The sequence below is a fragment of the Branchiostoma lanceolatum genome, chromosome 5, assembly GCF_035083965.1.
Source record: "Branchiostoma lanceolatum isolate klBraLanc5 chromosome 5, klBraLanc5.hap2, whole genome shotgun sequence".
Lineage (NCBI taxonomy): Eukaryota > Metazoa > Chordata > Leptocardii > Amphioxiformes > Branchiostomatidae > Branchiostoma > Branchiostoma lanceolatum.
In genome coordinates this window covers 18,217,559-18,238,404 of record NC_089726.1, presented here as the reverse complement: position 1 = coordinate 18,238,404, position 20,846 = coordinate 18,217,559, and the positions used below count along the sequence as shown (strand labels likewise).

Here is a 20,846-nt window from a genome sequence, read left to right as displayed (position 1 = left end):
ATGCCGCACATACCTGTAGGCCAGCCAGTCTGCACCGTTAACCTCGTTACCGATGAACGTGTTGGCGGACTTGATGACCACCAGGGTCTCCGGACTGCGCTGTTGCAGCCGTCTGATGGCGGCACGGATGGCCTCCACCCTCTCCCTGTACAACTCCACGGGGTTGGCGGTGAAATGAGACCAGATGGTGATACCGACCACGTCGTTTGGTCCACCTTTTATGTCATCAATGGCGTTTGCGATGTACTTGAGGTTGGAGGTGTTGGTGGGGGACGTTCGAATAGGAGGTCCATGAGTGCGATGTTTTAACGTTATGTTGTTCACAGGGTCTTGGGCAACCGAGGGGCCGGTCTGATGTGTGGCCTCTGGAAGGGCAGTATCGGTAAGGTTTAATACCTTCACGAGGTGTTCGTACCACTGTCGTATGGTGGAATCTCCCATGAGATGTAGGGTTTTTCCCCTCAGACATTCCCTCCACTCTGATTGGTTGGAGAAGTGCCTGTTGTTGCAGACCAGCGAGTTCCAAACGCCTTGTTGATAAAAACCGTTGATCTGTGGAGTCGCAAGTCCCGGCATGCAGCGCCTACGTCTGGCTAGGACGTCCAATCCTGTATTCGAGCAGCAATATGTGGTACCATCAGACATTGTTACATATGTTTAAAACTAACCCTTTGTCACAAAAATAACTATTACTAATTGCAGTGAAAGCCCTCAATTATAAGTTAGCAAAGTAGACATTTGTCAAAGAAGAACTGTATAGAAAATTGAAACGGACTGCTGTTGTGTTAAAATAACCAAGGAGGTTATATAAAACCTCCTTGAAATAGCTTACGCACTTGCAGAAGCACTGTACACATATCAACTTTTTTCTCTTTTCAAAATACACTGAAATGTACTAGATAATGATAAAGCTGACCTGTGGGAAATTTAAAGAAAGATACTTTTTTTATCATTGATTACCAAAGTAACATGTTGAAACCATTTCAGGGACAACTAGTACGTCTATGGTTTCTTTATACATGTACTTGTAATTTAATAAGGTGTGCCTATGACGTAAGCATTGTCCGCCATGCTGGGAGAATTTGCATATTACGTCAAAGCCACGTAACCTTGTTATCATACACATGCAAATCTATAGGTCTGACTCTTCAATCGACCAGCATGCCGGATGTGAGGTTACAGGTAAGCCTACACAATATCGTTTATCATAACGGTTTATATTACCTTTCTTCACCGTGATAGTAGATGGCGATCCAGATATGTCCAATCTCCATGCATTATTTCGCCTGTAAGTTAAAAACATGCATGAGATAACAACCGACAAAATCAGCAACGCCGGCGCGGTGCAAATAGAAGCCTGGCCATGGAGTCCGGCCTCGTTAACTTTAGTCTGTTTCCGAAGGTCGCTGGTCCTGGGATGCTACCACAGGACAGACAGTGCAACAATGCGACATATCTTGGGCTGGTTACCCGTGAGCGAGAGAGTCCAGCAAAGAAGTCTAGCTACGTTTCGCAGGCTAGCACATACTAAAATGCCGTAAACCCAGTTCCGTCAACTCACCTTTCAGTCGGAAAACAGTCGGTATCAAACAAGGGCAGCAACATCAAACTCAATCAGACTTCCAAAACCGAAAACGAATGCAGAGAAGAGAAGATTCCTGTACCGCATGTCACACCTCTGGAACCGGACAGTTGTTTCATGCACCATATATTCTTCTGTTATATTCAAACTTTTTATCGTGTGTTAATGTTATCCTGTGTTAATGTATTGCGGAACATTGTTGCTTAATGTTGTATTGATGTGTGTATGTTTTGTTAAGGACCACAGGAAGAATAGCTATTTTGCTAATTGTGGGTCCCAAATAAAGTCAAAGTACTCCGCCAACCGTTTTGCGACTTTTGGAAGTGGACTTAAATTAACAAGGCTGGACTCCAGGCTATACAAATAGTGCATCATCATAGACTAGTACTCCAAATTTACACAAATCTCAAAAATGCAAAGTCGAAAAAGGGACAAAGTCACTTTAAACTTTATGATTTGCGAATCAAAAGGTTAACGTCAAAGAGGTAACATTCTGCTACACAGAGCCTTACCCGCGGCTTGTACAGTATATCTTGGGGAGGCTCTGCTCAACTAGGCAGAGTTTTTTTTGGAGTAACTTCTAACCAGCTGTCAGCCAATCAGAGAATCTTTGGGAGGCTCTGCTAATCAGAGAATCAGATCAATCAGCCAATCAGAGAATCTTGGGGAGGCTCTGCTCAACTGGGCAGAGGTTTCTACTTTTGGGTCAGCCAATCAGAGAATCGGCTTTACCAAAAGAAGGCGATTTAGGCGATTCTCTAGATCTGGTTGGCGATTGGGGAATGGGAAATAACATACCTCCCAAATAGCTTTTCCTCCCCTGGTCTCAACACGACCTTGGCTCCACCACCTAGAATGTAACTATGGTATCCAGATGTCTTGCAGGGAATGTTGACGGCCTTCTCACAGTACCACCTCCCGCCTGCATGTGGATCCGAGTAGTTGCAAACTGGGGCGGCGCTGTCGAAGACTACCGGGTCTACGTTACATCTTGTATCTACCGTGTCTCTACCGACGAGATATCGCTTTCGAAACATGACCTTGTCAAAAGGATGTTCTCTGGTGGTTCTCTCTATGACGTCTATGGCCTGACGTGGTAGAACTAATTGGACCTTGATCTTGACTTCCCCAGCCCACAAGAGTCGGAAGGCTGCAGCGTAGGTGCCGTTCTGATGGTCGGTGATGGTCCCCACGGCGCCCGACTTGGTCTCGAGTGTTGAGATGGACGCTCGGAAGTAGTCGCCGATGTTTGTGGTAACTGCGTTGTTTTGTTGATCCTTGGCCATGAAAACAACGCGTATTGTATCGCCTACCGTAAAGTCTGCACCGGAATTTGACTCTAAGGAAAACTTGAGTCGTTTGGCGTAAGCCTCTGTTGTGAATTCACTTTTATTTGGTGTTTTATTAAAAGGACTTATTGTTGATTTATTAGTCGTTATTGACGAAAGAATCGGTTTGGGCTCTTGAGTTGTTTTCGTAGCCGAAACTGGGTTCTGTTTATTGACGTGTGACAATGAATATTTTGTTGTTCTTGCAATCTCGTTGAGATGGGAAGACATTGCACCGGCCTCTTTTTCAGTCGGAGTATTTGCTTTTCCATGTGTTGTTTTTGGACCTTGAACGACTTTTTTGACACCCATCTTTGATGGTCCCTGTAAAATAAAAAAGACATGACGCTTATCTAAGGCAGTCTTTGCACTCACGTGACCATGGCATAGGTATTGTCCGCCATGTTGAATGGTTAAACCCGGATGTCGCAAGGCGAACTGGGATTTGGTTGTGTACTAGTGTACATGACATTCACGAAAGTACTCCATTTACAACGTTGACTCTTCCAGGTTTGAGCAACCAATATGGCGTCGGCTGTTACGTCAAGCGAACATCTCACATCATTGAGGTCTCACGGAAACCAGGTTGATACGCATAACGTTAACGTACCTTTACATATCTTAGGAACAAGCATCCAAGAACCGCTGTCAAGGCGATGACCAAAAAGAAGCATCTTGCCCTGCGTTTCGCCATATTCTGTAGAGGAAGGCGGAAAGAAACCACAGGTTATAGTTTAGTGTGTTAAAGGCACCCAGAGCATTTTATGAGGCTTGAAAACTGGAAATATTCTAGTTGCTGTAATCTTTATAGAATTGACATTTGATGTCATTGTTTACAACATTTGCGTGCGGATTTCTTATCAAAAGTGCTCAAAAGCGTCACAAAAATAAGCTACATGGTGATCTTTTAGTTTCGCGCGCCTACTGTAAATAGACCGATACCATAGCCCCGCCCACCTCCGTCAAAACGTACGTAGAAATGCAAAATTAAAACATAGAAATGCAAATATTTGGACATGCGGTCACTCTCTCACCGTTAATTGTGATAAACAGTCAGGAATAGTCTATTAGGGCTTGGATTTTTTATCAGTTCTCACCACACACAACGACATCGTATCTTTGCTCCTTTAATGTCGATATGTATAGTGTTATTGGAGCTTACAATGTGTAGGAATGACTAGAAATTGGAGTTTTTTTATTCAAGTTTCAAGCCTCAGAAAATGCTCTGGATGCCTTTAACAGTAACGTACCGTTGTCCAGGGATGTGTCTGAAGGAACGATTGTTGTCAGAGGTTGCTGTCCGTCGGGGTGGGCACAGAACAGTTACTTTGCTTCAAAATGATTCCATGGAAGAGACGGTACCTAGGTTTTTAAACTATTTTTTTTTGCTAACTTTTAACGTTACCAAGACTCAGACAAAGGAAGGAGGACAGAAAAAGGATGCATGTGTCAAGCTACCCGCTCTTGCCAACTTGACACATCAAAATAAGATACAAACATAAAAGACAGACAGTTTACAACTTACAATAGACACGACAAGTCACAAAGGGTCTTAACTGTTGACGGCGGCCAACAACCCGCTATTAAAGTTAGATAGGGACGTCTAACATGTCTATATGTGGTTACTCTCCAAGCAGAGGAGTGGGTCCGGCTGGTTTTTGACGTATTATAGGCGGGTTTTTTTCGGGCTTTCTATTTTGTCCCGATTTTTGTCCCCCCCCCCCCCCCCCAAAAAAGAATCGGGACAAAATAGTAAGCCCGACAGAAACGCCTAAAATACGTCAAAAACCAGCCGGGCCCACTCCTCTGCTTGGAGAGTAGTCTATGGTAACGTTACAAATAAAACTAGGACAAGACGGTTCGATTGCTGTCATTTGAATCGTATCCATTGTGGTCTACGGTAACTTCCGTACTGTAACAGGTAGGTTTGGCTTACAAGTACGGAAATACAATATGTCTCGTTTACAGATACAACGGGTCCTGTTTACAATGCGGATTCGGTCGATTGTTTCGCATGAGCGGTAAACCGAATTTAGCCGTAACAGTAACACACTAGTTTTGTACAGTAGCTACAAGCAAGGAGGTTATATACATGTATAGTCATTGAGTCATGGAAGTTAAACACACTCCACTGCCAGTTATGGCTTATGCAGATTGCACCACAGTCGCCGTAGCCCAGGGCTATGAAACAGAGATATGAGCACCGCCCTATACACCTTATGGTGTGGGAGGATTTTAACTAAACAACAAGCTGTGTAAGACCGGACTGTACAGGTTTACATTTAGGTTTAGGTTTAGGTTAGGTTTAGGTTTAGGTTTTAAATGTCACCTACTCTCTTCGACAAGTGTCTGGTTGGACATTTAACGTGCTCGAGGTGTGGCTTTCCTTAAACACGGAACCTCTGACTTTACGTCCCATTCGAGAGAAAGTCCCTACCTGTTTAGTGTGCCTTTCCCACTAGAGCACAACATTGGGGCCTGCTTGGTATTCTAACCCCAAACTTCTAGATTCTAAGTCAACAACCCTAACCACATAACCAACTTGCCAAACTGTGGGGATCTAAGTGTAACGCTAACAAGCTGTGCAATCTATAATCTATAGAGGGGACGAAGTACAGGTCTTTACTCACCTCGTCCTAAAGCAGCAACTGACTGACCCAAGCTAATCTCGCGAGACCATGATTGCTCTCGCCAATCATGGCTCACTAAGGCCACAGCAAGTAAATTGTATGGATGACATCCTCCGCAGACTCCAAATTTAATGAGATAGGGCGAAAAAAAAACAAGCCGGGCCAAAAAAAACAATATTCGTATATTTTCAAATTTTGAGATCATTATTCTTGTTAAACAAGAATTGAGGCGACGAAATATGATATCATGACCAACAGGTCTTTTAGTCCTGTATTCATTCATATATAATATAAATCCTCCTTGATTCAACAGTAAACATGTCCTTGTAGATGTGTATACATCTCAATAGACTAACTACAACAAATGCAGAAAAGAGCTTGTTGTACCATCATCTGAAGCAACTACACTGGGTATTCATATACGATGAAACACCTTGTGTATACAGCTCAATCAACTAGAACCCCCCCCCCCCATTATTTATATAATGTCCTTGCTAGAACAAATGCAGAAAAAAGCTTGTTATTATACCATCATGGGCAGGAACTACACTGAGTATTCATATGCAAGGAAACACCTTAGACTGTCAACGTTTACGACATATTTGCTAATTTTTGTCATGTTGACCACCGTCGGAGGGCAATGAAATTTCTTGTTTTTCATTTCGAAATCAGGCGAAAATTAATGAGCGCGTTGATGTCATCCATAAAAATTACTTGCTGTGGCCCAATTATTACTTCCTAACCATGAATGAGAAAGTAAAGTGATTTCATTTCCTCAAATACCCGCCAAGTGCCCTATCGTTTGAATGTAAAGTTTGAACATTCTGATAAAGAGATTGAATTTTAGACCGGAGCACTGAATTGGTCTATAATGCTTTATAAGTATGGGGTGGGGGGCGTAACTTTGGTCAGCTATTACTTCCGAACCATGAATGAGAAAGTAAAGTAATTTCATTTCCTCAAATACCCGCCAAGTGCCCTATCGTTTGAATGTAAAGTTTGAACATTCTGATAAAGAGATTGAATTTTAGACCGGAGCACTGAATTGGTCTATAATGCTTTATAAGTATGGGGTGGGGGGCGTAACTTTGGTCAGCTATTACTTCCTAACCATGAATGAGAAAGTAAAGTGATTTCATTTCCTCAAATACCCGCCAAGTGCCCTATCGTTTGAATGTAAAGTTTGAACATTCTGATAAAGAGATTGAATTTTAGACCGGAGCACTGAATTGGTCTATAATGCTTTATAAGTATGGGGTGGGGGGCGTAACTTTGGTCAGCTATTACTCCCTAACCATGAATGAGAAAGTAAAGTGATTTCATTTCCTCAAATACCCGCCAAGTGCCCTATCGTTTGAATGTAAAGTTTGAACATTCTGATAAAGAGATTGAATTTTAGACCGGAGCAATTGGTCTATAATGCTTTATAAGTATGGGGTGGGGGGCGTAACTTTGGTCAGCTATTACTCCCTAACCATGAATGAGAAAGTAAAGTGATTTCATTTCCTCAAATACCCGCCAAGTGCCCTATCGTTTGAATGTAAAGTTTGAACATTCTGATAAAGAGATTGAATTTTAGACCGGAGCACTGAATTGGTCTATAATGCTTTATAAGTATGGGGTGGGGGGCGTAACTTTGGTCAGCTATTACTCCCTAACCATGAATGAGAAAGTAAAGTGATTTCATTTCCTCAAATACCCGCCAAGTGCCCTATCGTTTGAATGTAAAGTTTGAACATTCTGATAAAGAGATTGAATTTTAGACCGGAGCACTGAATTGGTCTATAATGCTTTATAAGTATGGGGTGGGGGGCGTAACTTTGGTCAGCTATTACTCCCTAACCATGAATGAGAAAGTAAAGTGATTTCATTTCCTCAAATACCCGCCAAGTGCCCTATCGTTTGAATGTAAAGTTTGAACATTCTGATAAAGAGATTGAATTTTAGACCGGAGCAATTGGTCTATAATGCTTTATAAGTATGGGGTGGGGGGCGAAACTTTGGTCAGCTATTACTTCCTAATCATGAATGAGAAAGTAAAGTGATTTCATTTCCTCAAATACCCGCCAAGTGCCCTATCGTTTGAATGTAAAGTTTGAACATTCTGATAAAGAGATTGAATTTTAGACCGGAGCACTGAATTGGTCTATAATGCTTTATAAGTATGGGGTGGGGGGCGTAACTTTGGTCAGCTATTACTCCCTAACCATGAATGAGAAAGTAAAGTGATTTCATTTCCTCAAATACCCGCCAAGTGCCCTATCGTTTGAATGTAAAGTTTGAACATTCTGATAAAGAGATTGAATTTTAGACCGGAGCACTGAATTGGTCTATAATGCTTTATAAGTATGGGGTGGGGGGCGTAACTTTGGTCAGCTATTACTCCCTAACCATGAATGAGAAAGTAAAGTGATTTCATTTCCTCAAATACCCGCCAAGTGCCCTATCGTTTGAATGTAAAGTTTGAACATTCTGATAAAGAGATTGAATTTTAGACCGGAGCAATTGGTCTATAATGCTTTATAAGTATGGGGTGGGGGGCGTAACTTTGGTCAGCTATTACTCCCTAACCATGAATGAGAAAGTAAAGTGATTTCATTTCCTCAAATACCCGCCAAGTGCCCTATCGTTTGAATGTAAAGTTTGAACATTCTGATAAAGAGATTGAATTTTAGACCGGAGCACTGAATTGGTCTATAATGCTTTATAAGTATGGGGTGGGGGGCGTAACTTTGGTCAGCTATTACTCCCTAACCATGAATGAGAAAGTAAAGTGATTTCATTTCCTCAAATACCCGCCAAGTGCCCTATCGTTTGAATGTAAAGTTTGAACATTCTGATAAAGAGATTGAATTTTAGACCGGAGCACTGAATTGGTCTATAATGCTTTATAAGTATGGGGTGGGGGGCGTAACTTTGGTCAGCTATTACTCCCTAACCATGAATGAGAAAGTAAAGTGATTTCATTTCCTCAAATACCCGCCAAGTGCCCTATCGTTTGAATGTAAAGTTTGAACATTCTGATAAAGAGATTGAATTTTAGACCGGAGCAATTGGTCTATAATGCTTTATAAGTATGGGGTGGGGGGCGAAACTTTGGTCAGCTATTACTTCCTAATCATGAATGAGAAAGTAAAGTGATTTCATTTCCTCAAATACCCGCCAAGTGCCCTATCGTTTGAATGTAAAGTTTGAACATTCTGATAAAGAGATTGAATTTTAGACCGGAGCACTGAATTGGTCTATAATGCTTTATAAGTATGGGGTGGGGGGCGTAACTTTGGTCAGCTATTACTCCCTAACCATGAATGAGAAAGTAAAGTGATTTAATTTCCTCAAATACCCGCCAAGTGCCCTATCGTTTGAATGTAAAGTTTGAACATTCTGATAAAGAGATTGAATTTTAGACCGGAGCACTGAATTGGTCTATAATGCTTTATAAGTATGGGGTGGGGGGCGTAACTTTGGTCAGCTATTACTCCCTAACCATGAATGAGAAAGTAAAGTGATTTCATTTCCTCAAATACCCGCCAAGTGCCCTATCGTTTGAATGTAAAGTTTGAACATTCTGATAAAGAGATTGAATTTTAGACCGGAGCAATTGGTCTATAATGCTTTATAAGTATGGGGTGGGGGGCGAAACTTTGGTCAGCTATTACTTCCTAATCATGAATGAGAAAGTAAAGTGATTTAATTTCCTCAAATACCCGCCAAGTGCCCTATCGTTTGAATGTAAAGTTTGAACATTCTGATAAAGAGATTGAATTTTAGACCGGAGCAATTGGTCTATAATGCTTTATAAGTATGGGGTGGGGGGCGTAACTTTGGTCAGCTATTACTCCCTAACCATGAATGAGAAAGTAAAGTGATTTCATTTCCTCAAATACCCGCCAAGTGCCCTATCGTTTGAATGTAAAGTTTGAACATTCTGATAAAGAGATTGAATTTTAGACCGGAGCACTGAATTGGTCTATAATGCTTTATAAGTATGGGGTGGGGGGCGTAACTTTGGTCAGCTATTACTCCCTAACCATGAATGAGAAAGTAAAGTGATTTCATTTCCTCAAATACCCGCCAAGTGCCCTATCGTTTGAATGTAAAGTTTGAACATTCTGATAAAGAGATTGAATTTTAGACCGGAGCACTGAATTGGTCTATAATGCTTTATAAGTATGGGGTGGGGGGCGTAACTTTGGTCAGCTATTACTCCCTAACCATGAATGAGAAAGTAAAGTGATTTCATTTCCTCAAATACCCGCCAAGTGCCCTATCGTTTGAATGTAAAGTTTGAACATTCTGATAAAGAGATTGAATTTTAGACCGGAGCACTGAATTGGTCTATAATGCTTTATAAGTATGGGGTGGGGGGCGTAACTTTGGTCAGCTATTACTCCCTAACCATGAATGAGAAAGTAAAGTGATTTCATTTCCTCAAATACCCGCCAAGTGCCCTATCGTTTGAATGTAAAGTTTGAACATTCTGATAAAGAGATTGAATTTTAGACCGGAGCACTGAATTGGTCTATAATGCTTTATAAGTATGGGGTGGGGGGCGTAACTTTGGTCAGCTATTACTCCCTAACCATGAATGAGAAAGTAAAGTGATTTCATTTCCTCAAATACCCGCCAAGTGCCCTATCGTTTGAATGTAAAGTTTGAACATTCTGATAAAGAGATTGAATTTTAGACCGGAGCACTGAATTGGTCTATAATGCTTTATAAGTATGGGGTGGGGGGCGTAACTTTGGTCAGCAATTACTCCCTAACCATGAATGAGAAAGTAAAGTGATTTCATTTCCTCAAATACCCGCCAAGTGCCCTATCGTTTGAATGTAAAGTTTGAACATTCTGATAAAGAGATTGAATTTTAGACAGGAGCACTGAATTGGTCTATAATGCTTTATAAGTATGGGGTGGGGGCGTAACTTTGGTCAGCTATTACTTCCTAACCATGAATGAGAAAGTAAGGTGATTTCATTTCCTCAAATACCCGCCAAGTGCCCTATCGTTTGAATGTAAAGTTTGAACATTCTGATAAAGAGATTGAATTTTAGACCGGAGCACTGAATTGGTCTATAATGCTTTATAAGTATGGGGTGGGGGGCGTAACTTTGGTCAGCTATTACTCCCTAACCATGAATGAGAAAGTAAAGTGATTTCATTTCCTCAAATACCCGCCAAGTGCCCTATCGTTTGAATGTAAAGTTTGAACATTCTGATAAAGAGATTGAATTTTAGACCGGAGCACTGAATTGGTCTATAATGCTTTATAAGTATGGGGTGGGGGGCGTAACTTTGGTCAGCTATTACTTCCTAACCATGAATGAGAAAGTAAAGTGATTTCATTTCCTCAAATACCCGCCAAGTGCCCTATCGTTTGAATGTAAAGTTTGAACATTCTGATAAAGAGATTGAATTTTAGACCGGAGCACTGAATTGGTCTATAATGCTTTATAAGTATGGTGTGGGGGGCGTAACTTTGGTCAGCTATTACTCCCTAACCATGAATGAGAAAGTAAAGTGATTTCATTTCCTCAAATACCCGCCAAGTGCCCTATCGTTTGAATGTAAAGTTTGAACATTCTGATAAAGAGATTGAATTTTAGACCGGAGCACTGAATTGGTCTATAATGCTTTATAAGTATGGGGTGGGGGGCGTAACTTTGGTCAGCTATTACTTCCTAACCATGAATGAGAAAGTAAAGTGATTTCATTTCCTCAAATACCCGCCAAGTGCCCTATCGTTTGAATGTAAAGTTTGAACATTCTGATAAAGAGATTGAATTTTAGACCGGAGCACTGAATTGGTCTATAATGCTTTATAAGTATGGGGTGGGGGGCGTAACTTTGGTCAGCTATTACTCCCTAACCATGAATGAGAAAGTAAAGTGATTTCATTTCCTCAAATACCCGCCAAGTGCCCTATCGTTTGAATGTAAAGTTTGAACATTCTGATAAAGAGATTGAATTTTAGACCGGAGCACTGAATTGGTCTATAATGCTTTATAAGTATGGGGTGGGGGGCGTAACTTTGGTCAGCTATTACTTCCTAACCATGAATGAGAAAGTAGAGTGATTTCATTTCCTCAAATACCCGCCAAGTGCCCTATCGTTTGAATGTAAAGTTTGAACATTCTGATAAAGAGATTGAATTTTAGACCGGAGCAATTGGTCTATAATGCTTTATAAGTATGGGGTGGGGGGCGTAACTTTGGTCAGCTATTACTTCCTAACCATGAATGAGAAAGTAAAGTGATTTCATTTCCTCAAATACCCGCCAAGTGCCCTATCGTTTGAATGTAAAGTTTGAACATTCTGATAAAGAGATTGAATTTTAGACCGGAGCACTGAATTGGTCTATAATGCTTTATAAGTATGGGGTGGGGGGCGTAACTTTGGTCAGCTATTACTCCCTAACTATGAATGAGAAAGTAAAGTGATTTCATTTCCTCAAATACCCGCCAAGTGCCCTATCGTTTGAATGTAAAGTTTGAACATTCTGATAAAGAGATTGAATTTTAGACCGGAGCACTGAATTGGTCTATAATGCTTTATAAGTATGGGGTGGGGGGCGTAACTTTGGTCAGCTATTACTTCCTAACCATGAATGAGAAAGTAAAGTGATTTCATTTCCTCAAATACCCGCCAAGTGCCCTATCGTTTGAATGTAAAGTTTGAACATTCTGATAAAGAGATTGAATTTTAGACCGGAGCAATTGGTCTATAATGCTTTATAAGTATGGGGTGGGGGGCGTAACTTTGGTCAGCTATTACTTCCTAACCATGAATGAGAAAGTAAAGTGATTTCATTTCCTCAAATACCCGCCAAGTGCCCTATCGTTTGAATGTAAAGTTTGAACATTCTGATAAAGAGATTGAATTTTAGACCGGAGCACTGAATTGGTCTATAATGCTTTATAAGTATGGGGTGGGGGGCGTAACTTTGGTCAGCTATTACTCCCTAACTATGAATGAGAAAGTAAAGTGATTTCATTTCCTCAAATACCCGCCAAGTGCCCTATCGTTTGAATGTAAAGTTTGAACATTCTGATAAAGAGATTGAATTTTAGACCGGAGCACTGAATTGGTCTATAATGCTTTATAAGTATGGGGTGGGGGGCGTAACTTTGGTCAGCTATTACTCCCTAACCATGAATGAGAAAGTAAAGTGATTTCATTTCCTCAAATACCCGCCAAGTGCCCTATCGTTTGAATGTAAAGTTTGAACATTCTGATAAAGAGATTGAATTTTAGACCGGAGCACTGAATTGGTCTATAATGCTTTATAAGTATGGGGTGGGGGGCGTAACTTTGGTCAGCTATTACTTCCTAACCATGAATGAGAAAGTAAAGTGATTTCATTTCCTCAAATACCCGCCAAGTGCCCTATCGTTTGAATGTAAAGTTTGAACAATCTGATAAAGAGATTGAATTTTAGACCGGAGCACTGAATTGGTCTATAATGCTTTATAAGTATGGGGTGGGGGGCGTAACTTTGGTCAGCTATTACTCCCTAACTATGAATGAGAAAGTAAAGTGATTTCATTTCCTCAAATACCCGCCAAGTGCCCTATCGTTTGAATGTAAAGTTTGAACATTCTGATAAAGAGATTGAATTTTAGACCGGAGCACTGAATTGGTCTATAATGCTTTATAAGTATGGGGTGGGGGGCGTAACTTTGGTCAGCTATTACTCCCTAACCATGAATGAGAAAGTAAAGTGATTTCATTTCCTCAACTACCCGCCAATTGCCCTATCGTTTGAATGTAAAGTTTGAACATTCTGATAAAGAGATTGAATTTTAGACCGGAGCACTGAATTGGTCTATAATGCTTTATAAGTATGGGGTGGGGGGCGTAACTTTGGTCAGCTATTACTTCCTAACCATGAATGAGAAAGTAAAGTGATTTCATTTCCTCAAATACCCGCCAAGTGCCCTATCGTTTGAATGTAAAGTTTGAACATTCTGATAAAGAGATTGAATTTTAGACCGGAGCACTGAATTGGTCTATAATGCTTTATAAGTATGGGGTGGGGGACGTAACTTTGGTCAGCTATTACTTCCTAACCATGAATGAGAAAGTAAAGTGATTTCATTTCCTCAAATACCCGCCAAGTGCCCTATCGTTTGAATGTAAAGTTTGAACATTCTGATAAAGAGATTGAATTTTAGACCGGAGCACTGAATTGGTCTATAATGCTTTATAAGTATGGGGTGGGGGGCGTAACTTTGGTCAGCTATTACTTCCTAACCATGAATGAGAAAGTAAGGTGATTTCATTTCCTCAAATACCCGCCAAGTGCCCTATCGTTTGAATGTAAAGTTTGAACATTCTGATAAAGAGATTGAATTTTAGACCGGAGCAATTGGTCTATAATGCTTTATAAGTATGGGGTGGGGGGCGTAACTTTGGTCAGCTATTACTTCCTAACCATGAATGAGAAAGTAAAGTGATTTCATTTCCTCAAATACCCGCCAAGTGCCCTATCGTTTGAATGTAAAGTTTGAACATTCTGATAAAGAGATTGAATTTTAGACCGGAGCACTGAATTGGTCTATAATGCTTTATAAGTATGGGGTGGGGGGCGTAACTTTGGTCAGCTATTACTCCCTAACTATGAATGAGAAAGTAAAGTGATTTCATTTCCTCAAATACCCGCCAAGTGCCCTATCGTTTGAATGTAAAGTTTGAACATTCTGATAAAGAGATTGAATTTTAGACCGGAGCACTGAATTGGTCTATAATGCTTTATAAGTATGGGGTGGGGGGCGTAACTTTGGTCAGCTATTACTTCCTAACCATGAATGAGAAAGTAAGGTGATTTCATTTCCTCAAATACCCGCCAAGTGCCCTATCGTTTGAATGTAAAGTTTGAACATTCTGATAAAGAGATTGAATTTTAGACCGGAGCAATTGGTCTATAATGCTTTATAAGTATGGGGTGGGGGGCGTAACTTTGGTCAGCTATTACTTCCTAACCATGAATGAGAAAGTAAAGTGATTTCATTTCCTCAAATACCCGCCAAGTGCCCTATCGTTTGAATGTAAAGTTTGAACATTCTGATAAAGAGATTGAATTTTAGACCGGAGCACTGAATTGGTCTATAATGCTTTATAAGTATGGGGTGGGGGGCGTAACTTTGGTCAGCTATTACTCCCTAACTATGAATGAGAAAGTAAAGTGATTTCATTTCCTCAAATACCCGCCAAGTGCCCTATCGTTTGAATGTAAAGTTTGAACATTCTGATAAAGAGATTGAATTTTAGACCGGAGCAATTGGTCTATAATGCTTTATAAGTATGGGGTGGGGGGCGTAACTTTGGTCAGCTATTACTTCCTAACCATGAATGAGAAAGTAAAGTGATTTCATTTCCTCAAATACCCGCCAAGTGCCCTATCGTTTGAATGTAAAGTTTGAACATTCTGATAAAGAGATTGAATTTTAGACCGGAGCACTGAATTGGTCTATAATGCTTTATAAGTATGGGGTGGGGGGCGTAACTTTGGTCAGCTATTACTCCCTAACTATGAATGAGAAAGTAAAGTGATTTCATTTCCTCAAATACCCGCCAAGTGCCCTATCGTTTGAATGTAAAGTTTGAACATTCTGATAAAGAGATTGAATTTTAGACCGGAGCACTGAATTGGTCTATAATGCTTTATAAGTATGGGGTGGGGGGCGTAACTTTGGTCAGCTATTACTTCCTAACCATGAATGAGAAAGTAAAGTGATTTAATTTCCTCAAATACCCGCCAAGTGCCCTATCGTTTGAATGTAAAGTTTGAACATTCTGATAAAGAGATTGAATTTTAGACCGGAGCACTGAATTGGTCTATAATGCTTTATAAGTATGGGGTGGGGGGCGTAACTTTGGTCAGCTATTACTCCCTAACCATGAATGAGAAAGTAAAGTGATTTCATTTCCTCAAATACCCGCCAAGTGCCCTATCGTTTGAATGTAAAGTTTGAACATTCTGATAAAGAGATTGAATTTTAGACCGGAGCACTGAATTGGTCTATAATGCTTTATAAGTATGGGGTGGGGGGCGTAACTTTGGTCAGCTATTACTCCCTAACCATGAATGAGAAAGTAAAGTGATTTCATTTCCTCAAATACCCGCCAAGTGCCCTATCGTTTGAATGTAAAGTTTGAACATTCTGATAAAGAGATTGAATTTTAGACCGGAGCAATTGGTCTATAATGCTTTATAAGTATGGGGTGGGGGGCGTAACTTTGGTCAGCTATTACTTCCTAACCATGAATGAGAAAGTAAAGTGATTTCATTTCCTCAAATACCCGCCAAGTGCCCTATCGTTTGAATGTAAAGTTTGAACATTCTGATAAAGAGATTGAATTTTAGACCGGAGCACTGAATTGGTCTATAATGCTTTATAAGTATGGGGTGGGGGGCGTAACTTTGGTCAGCTATTACTCCCTAACTATGAATGAGAAAGTAAAGTGATTTCATTTCCTCAAATACCCGCCAAGTGCCCTATCGTTTGAATGTAAAGTTTGAACATTCTGATAAAGAGATTGAATTTTAGACCGGAGCACTGAATTGGTCTATAATGCTTTATAAGTATGGGGTGGGGGGCGTAACTTTGGTCAGCTATTACTCCCTAACCATGAATGAGAAAGTAAAGTGATTTCATTTCCTCAAATACCCGCCAAGTGCCCTATCGTTTGAATGTAAAGTTTGAACATTCTGATAAAGAGATTGAATTTTAGACCGGAGCAATTGGTCTATAATGCTTTATAAGTATGGGGTGGGGGGCGAAACTTTGGTCAGCTATTACTTCCTAATCATGAATGAGAAAGTAAAGTGATTTCATTTCCTCAAATACCCGCCAAGTGCCCTATCGTTTGAATGTAAAGTTTGAACATTCTGATAAAGAGATTGAATTTTAGACCGGAGCACTGAATTGGTCTATAATGCTTTATAAGTATGGGGTGGGGGGCGTAACTTTGGTCAGCTATTACTCCCTAACCATGAATGAGAAAGTAAAGTGATTTCATTTCCTCAAATACCCGCCAAGTGCCCTATCGTTTGAATGTAAAGTTTGAACATTCTGATAAAGAGATTGAATTTTAGACCGGAGCACTGAATTGGTCTATAATGCTTTATAAGTATGGGGTGGGGGGCGTAACTTTGGTCAGCTATTACTCCCTAACCATGAATGAGAAAGTAAAGTGATTTCATTTCCTCAAATACCCGCCAAGTGCCCTATCGTTTGAATGTAAAGTTTGAACATTCTGATAAAGAGATTGAATTTTAGACCGGAGCACTGAATTGGTCTATAATGCTTTATAAGTATGGGGTGGGGGGCGTAACTTTGGTCAGCTATTACTCCCTAACCATGAATGAGAAAGTAAAGTGATTTCATTTCCTCAAATACCCGCCAAGTGCCCTATCGTTTGAATGTAAAGTTTGAACATTCTGATAAAGAGATTGAATTTTAGACCGGAGCACTGAATTGGTCTATAATGCTTTATAAGTATGGGGTGGGGGGCGTAACTTTGGTCAGCTATTACTCCCTAACCATGAATGAGAAAGTAAAGTGATTTAATTTCCTCAAATACCCGCCAAGTGCCCTATCGTTTGAATGTAAAGTTTGAACATTCTGATAAAGAGATTGAATTTTAGACCGGAGCACTGAATTGGTCTATAATGCTTTATAAGTATGGGGTGGGGGGCGTAACTTTGGTCAGCTATTACTCCCTAACCATGAATGAGAAAGTAAAGTGATTTCATTTCCTCAAATACCCGCCAAGTGCCCTATCGTTTGAATGTAAAGTTTGAACATTCTGATAAAGAGATTGAATTTTAGACCGGAGCAATTGGTCTATAATGCTTTATAAGTATGGGGTGGGGGGCGAAACTTTGGTCAGCTATTACTTCCTAATCATGAATGAGAAAGTAAAGTGATTTAATTTCCTCAAATACCCGCCAAGTGCCCTATCGTTTGAATGTAAAGTTTGAACATTCTGATAAAGAGATTGAATTTTAGACCGGAGCAATTGGTCTATAATGCTTTATAAGTATGGGGTGGGGGGCGTAACTTTGGTCAGCTATTACTCCCTAACCATGAATGAGAAAGTAAAGTGATTTCATTTCCTCAAATACCCGCCAAGTGCCCTATCGTTTGAATGTAAAGTTTGAACATTCTGATAAAGAGATTGAATTTTAGACCGGAGCACTGAATTGGTCTATAATGCTTTATAAGTATGGGGTGGGGGGCGTAACTTTGGTCAGCTATTACTCCCTAACCATGAATGAGAAAGTAAAGTGATTTCATTTCCTCAAATACCCGCCAAGTGCCCTATCGTTTGAATGTAAAGTTTGAACATTCTGATAAAGAGATTGAATTTTAGACCGGAGCACTGAATTGGTCTATAATGCTTTATAAGTATGGGGTGGGGGGCGTAACTTTGGTCAGCTATTACTCCCTAACCATGAATGAGAAAGTAAAGTGATTTCATTTCCTCAACTACCCGCCAATTGCCCTATCGTTTGAATGTAAAGTTTGAACATTCTGATAAAGAGATTGAATTTTAGACCGGAGCACTGAATTGGTCTATAATGCTTTATAAGTATGGGGTGGGGGGCGTAACTTTGGTCAGCTATTACTTCCTAACCATGAATGAGAAAGTAAGGTGATTTCATTTCCTCAAATACCCGCCAAGTGCCCTATCGTTTGAATGTAAAGTTTGAACATTCTGATAAAGAGATTGAATTTTAGACCGGAGCACTGAATTGGTCTATAATGCTTTATAAGTATGGGGTGGGGGACGTAACTTTGGTCAGCTATTACTTCCTAACCATGAATGAGAAAGTAAAGTGATTTCATTTCCTCAAATACCCGCCAAGTGCCCTATCGTTTGAATGTAAAGTTTGAACATTCTGATAAAGAGATTGAATTTTAGACCGGAGCACTGAATTGGTCTATAATGCTTTATAAGTATGGGGTGGGGGGCGTAACTTTGGTCAGCTATTACTTCCTAACCATGAATGAGAAAGTAAGGTGATTTCATTTCCTCAAATACCCGCCAAGTGCCCTATCGTTTGAATGTAAAGTTTGAACATTCTGATAAAGAGATTGAATTTTAGACCGGAGCAATTGGTCTATAATGCTTTATAAGTATGGGGTGGGGGGCGTAACTTTGGTCAGCTATTACTTCCTAACCATGAATGAGAAAGTAAAGTGATTTCATTTCCTCAAATACCCGCCAAGTGCCCTATCGTTTGAATGTAAAGTTTGAACATTCTGATAAAGAGATTGAATTTTAGACCGGAGCACTGAATTGGTCTATAATGCTTTATAAGTATGGGGTGGGGGGCGTAACTTTGGTCAGCTATTACTCCCTAACTATGAATGAGAAAGTAAAGTGATTTCATTTCCTCAAATACCCGCCAAGTGCCCTATCGTTTGAATGTAAAGTTTGAACATTCTGATAAAGAGATTGAATTTTAGACCGGAGCACTGAATTGGTCTATAATGCTTTATAAGTATGGGGTGGGGGGCGTAACTTTGGTCAGCTATTACTTCCTAACCATGAATGAGAAAGTAAGGTGATTTCATTTCCTCAAATACCCGCCAAGTGCCCTATCGTTTGAATGTAAAGTTTGAACATTCTGATAAAGAGATTGAATTTTAGACCGGAGCAATTGGTCTATAATGCTTTATAAGTATGGGGTGGGGGGCGTAACTTTGGTCAGCTATTACTTCCTAACCATGAATGAGAAAGTAAAGTGATTTCATTTCCTCAAATACCCGCCAAGTGCCCTATCGTTTGAATGTAAAGTTTGAACATTCTGATAAAGAGATTGAATTTTAGACCGGAGCACTGAATTGGTCTATAATGCTTTATAAGTATGGGGTGGGGGGCGTAACTTTGGTCAGCTATTACTCCCTAACTATGAATGAGAAAGTAAAGTGATTTCATTTCCTCAAATACCCGCCAAGTGCCCTATCGTTTGAATGTAAAGTTTGAACATTCTGATAAAGAGATTGAATTTTAGACCGGAGCACTGAATTGGTCTATAATGCTTTATAAGTATGGGGTGGGGGGCGTAACTTTGGTCAGCTATTACTCCCTAACCATGAATGAGAAAGTAAAGTGATTTCATTTCCTCAAATACCCGCCAAGTGCCCTATCGTTTGAATGTAAAGTTTGAACATTCTGATAAAGAGATTGAATTTTAGACCGGAGCAATTGGTCTATAATGCTTTATAAGTATGGGGTGGGGGGCGTAACTTTGGTCAGCTATTACTTCCTAACCATGAATGAGAAAGTAAAGTGATTTCATTTCCTCAAATACCCGCCAAGTGCCCTATCGTTTGAATGTAAAGTTTGAACATTCTGATAAAGAGATTGAATTTTAGACCGGAGCACTGAATTGGTCTATAATGCTTTATAAGTATGGGGTGGGGGGCGTAACTTTGGTCAGCTATTACTCCCTAACTATGAATGAGAAAGTAAAGTGATTTCATTTCCTCAAATACCCGCCAAGTGCCCTATCGTTTGAATGTAAAGTTTGAACATTCTGATAAAGAGATTGAATTTTAGACCGGAGCACTGAATTGGTCTATAATGCTTTATAAGTATGGGTTGGGGGGCGTAACTTTGGTCAGCTATTACTCCCTAACCATGAATGAGAAAGTAAAGTGATTTCATTTCCTCAACTACCCACCAATTGCCCTATCGTTTGAATGTAAAGTTTGAACATTCTGATAAAGAGATTGAATTTTAGACCGGAGCACTGAATTGGTCTATAATGCTTTATAAGTATGGGGTGGGGGGCGTAACTTTGGTCAGCTATTACTTCCTAACCATGAATGAGAAAGTAAAGTGATTTCATTTCCTCAAATACCCGCCAAGTGCCCTATCGTTTGAATGTAAAGTTTGAACATTCTGATAAAGAGATTGAATTTTAGACCGGAGCACTGAATTGGTCTATAATGCTTTATAAGTATGGGGTGGGGGACGTAACTTTGGTCAGCTATTACTTCCTAACCATGAATGAGAAAGTAAAGTGATTTCATTTCCTCAAATACCCGCCAAGTGCCCTATCGTTTGAATGTAAAGTTTGAACATTCTGATAAAGAGATTGAATTTTAGACCGGAGCACTGAATTGGTCTATAATGCTTTATAAGTATGGGGTGGGGGGCGTAACTTTGGTCAGCTATTACTTCCTAACCATGAATGAGAAAGTAAGGTGATTTCATTTCCTCAAATACCCGCCAAGTGCCCTATCGTTTGGATGTAAAGTTTGAACATTCTAACATCACTATGTATAG

General features: G+C 40.1%; 1 protein-coding gene across 1 annotated transcript in view; it reads right to left on the bottom strand.

Moving 5' to 3' along the window:
• Positions 1-20,846, bottom strand: part of LOC136435541 (NXPE family member 3-like) — a 121,087-nt gene that overhangs the window by 505 nt on the left and 99,736 nt on the right. Inside the window, exons 2-5 of the mRNA XM_066429129.1 lie at positions 3,521-3,607; positions 2,381-3,234; positions 1,225-1,286; positions 14-608 (exon numbers count right to left, since the gene is read on the bottom strand). Of these exons, the coding sequence (XP_066285226.1) occupies positions 14-608; positions 1,225-1,286; positions 2,381-3,234; positions 3,521-3,604 (1,595 nt within the window). The 5' untranslated portion in view covers positions 3,605-3,607. The remainder of the gene's footprint in view (positions 1-13; positions 609-1,224; positions 1,287-2,380; positions 3,235-3,520; positions 3,608-20,846) is intronic.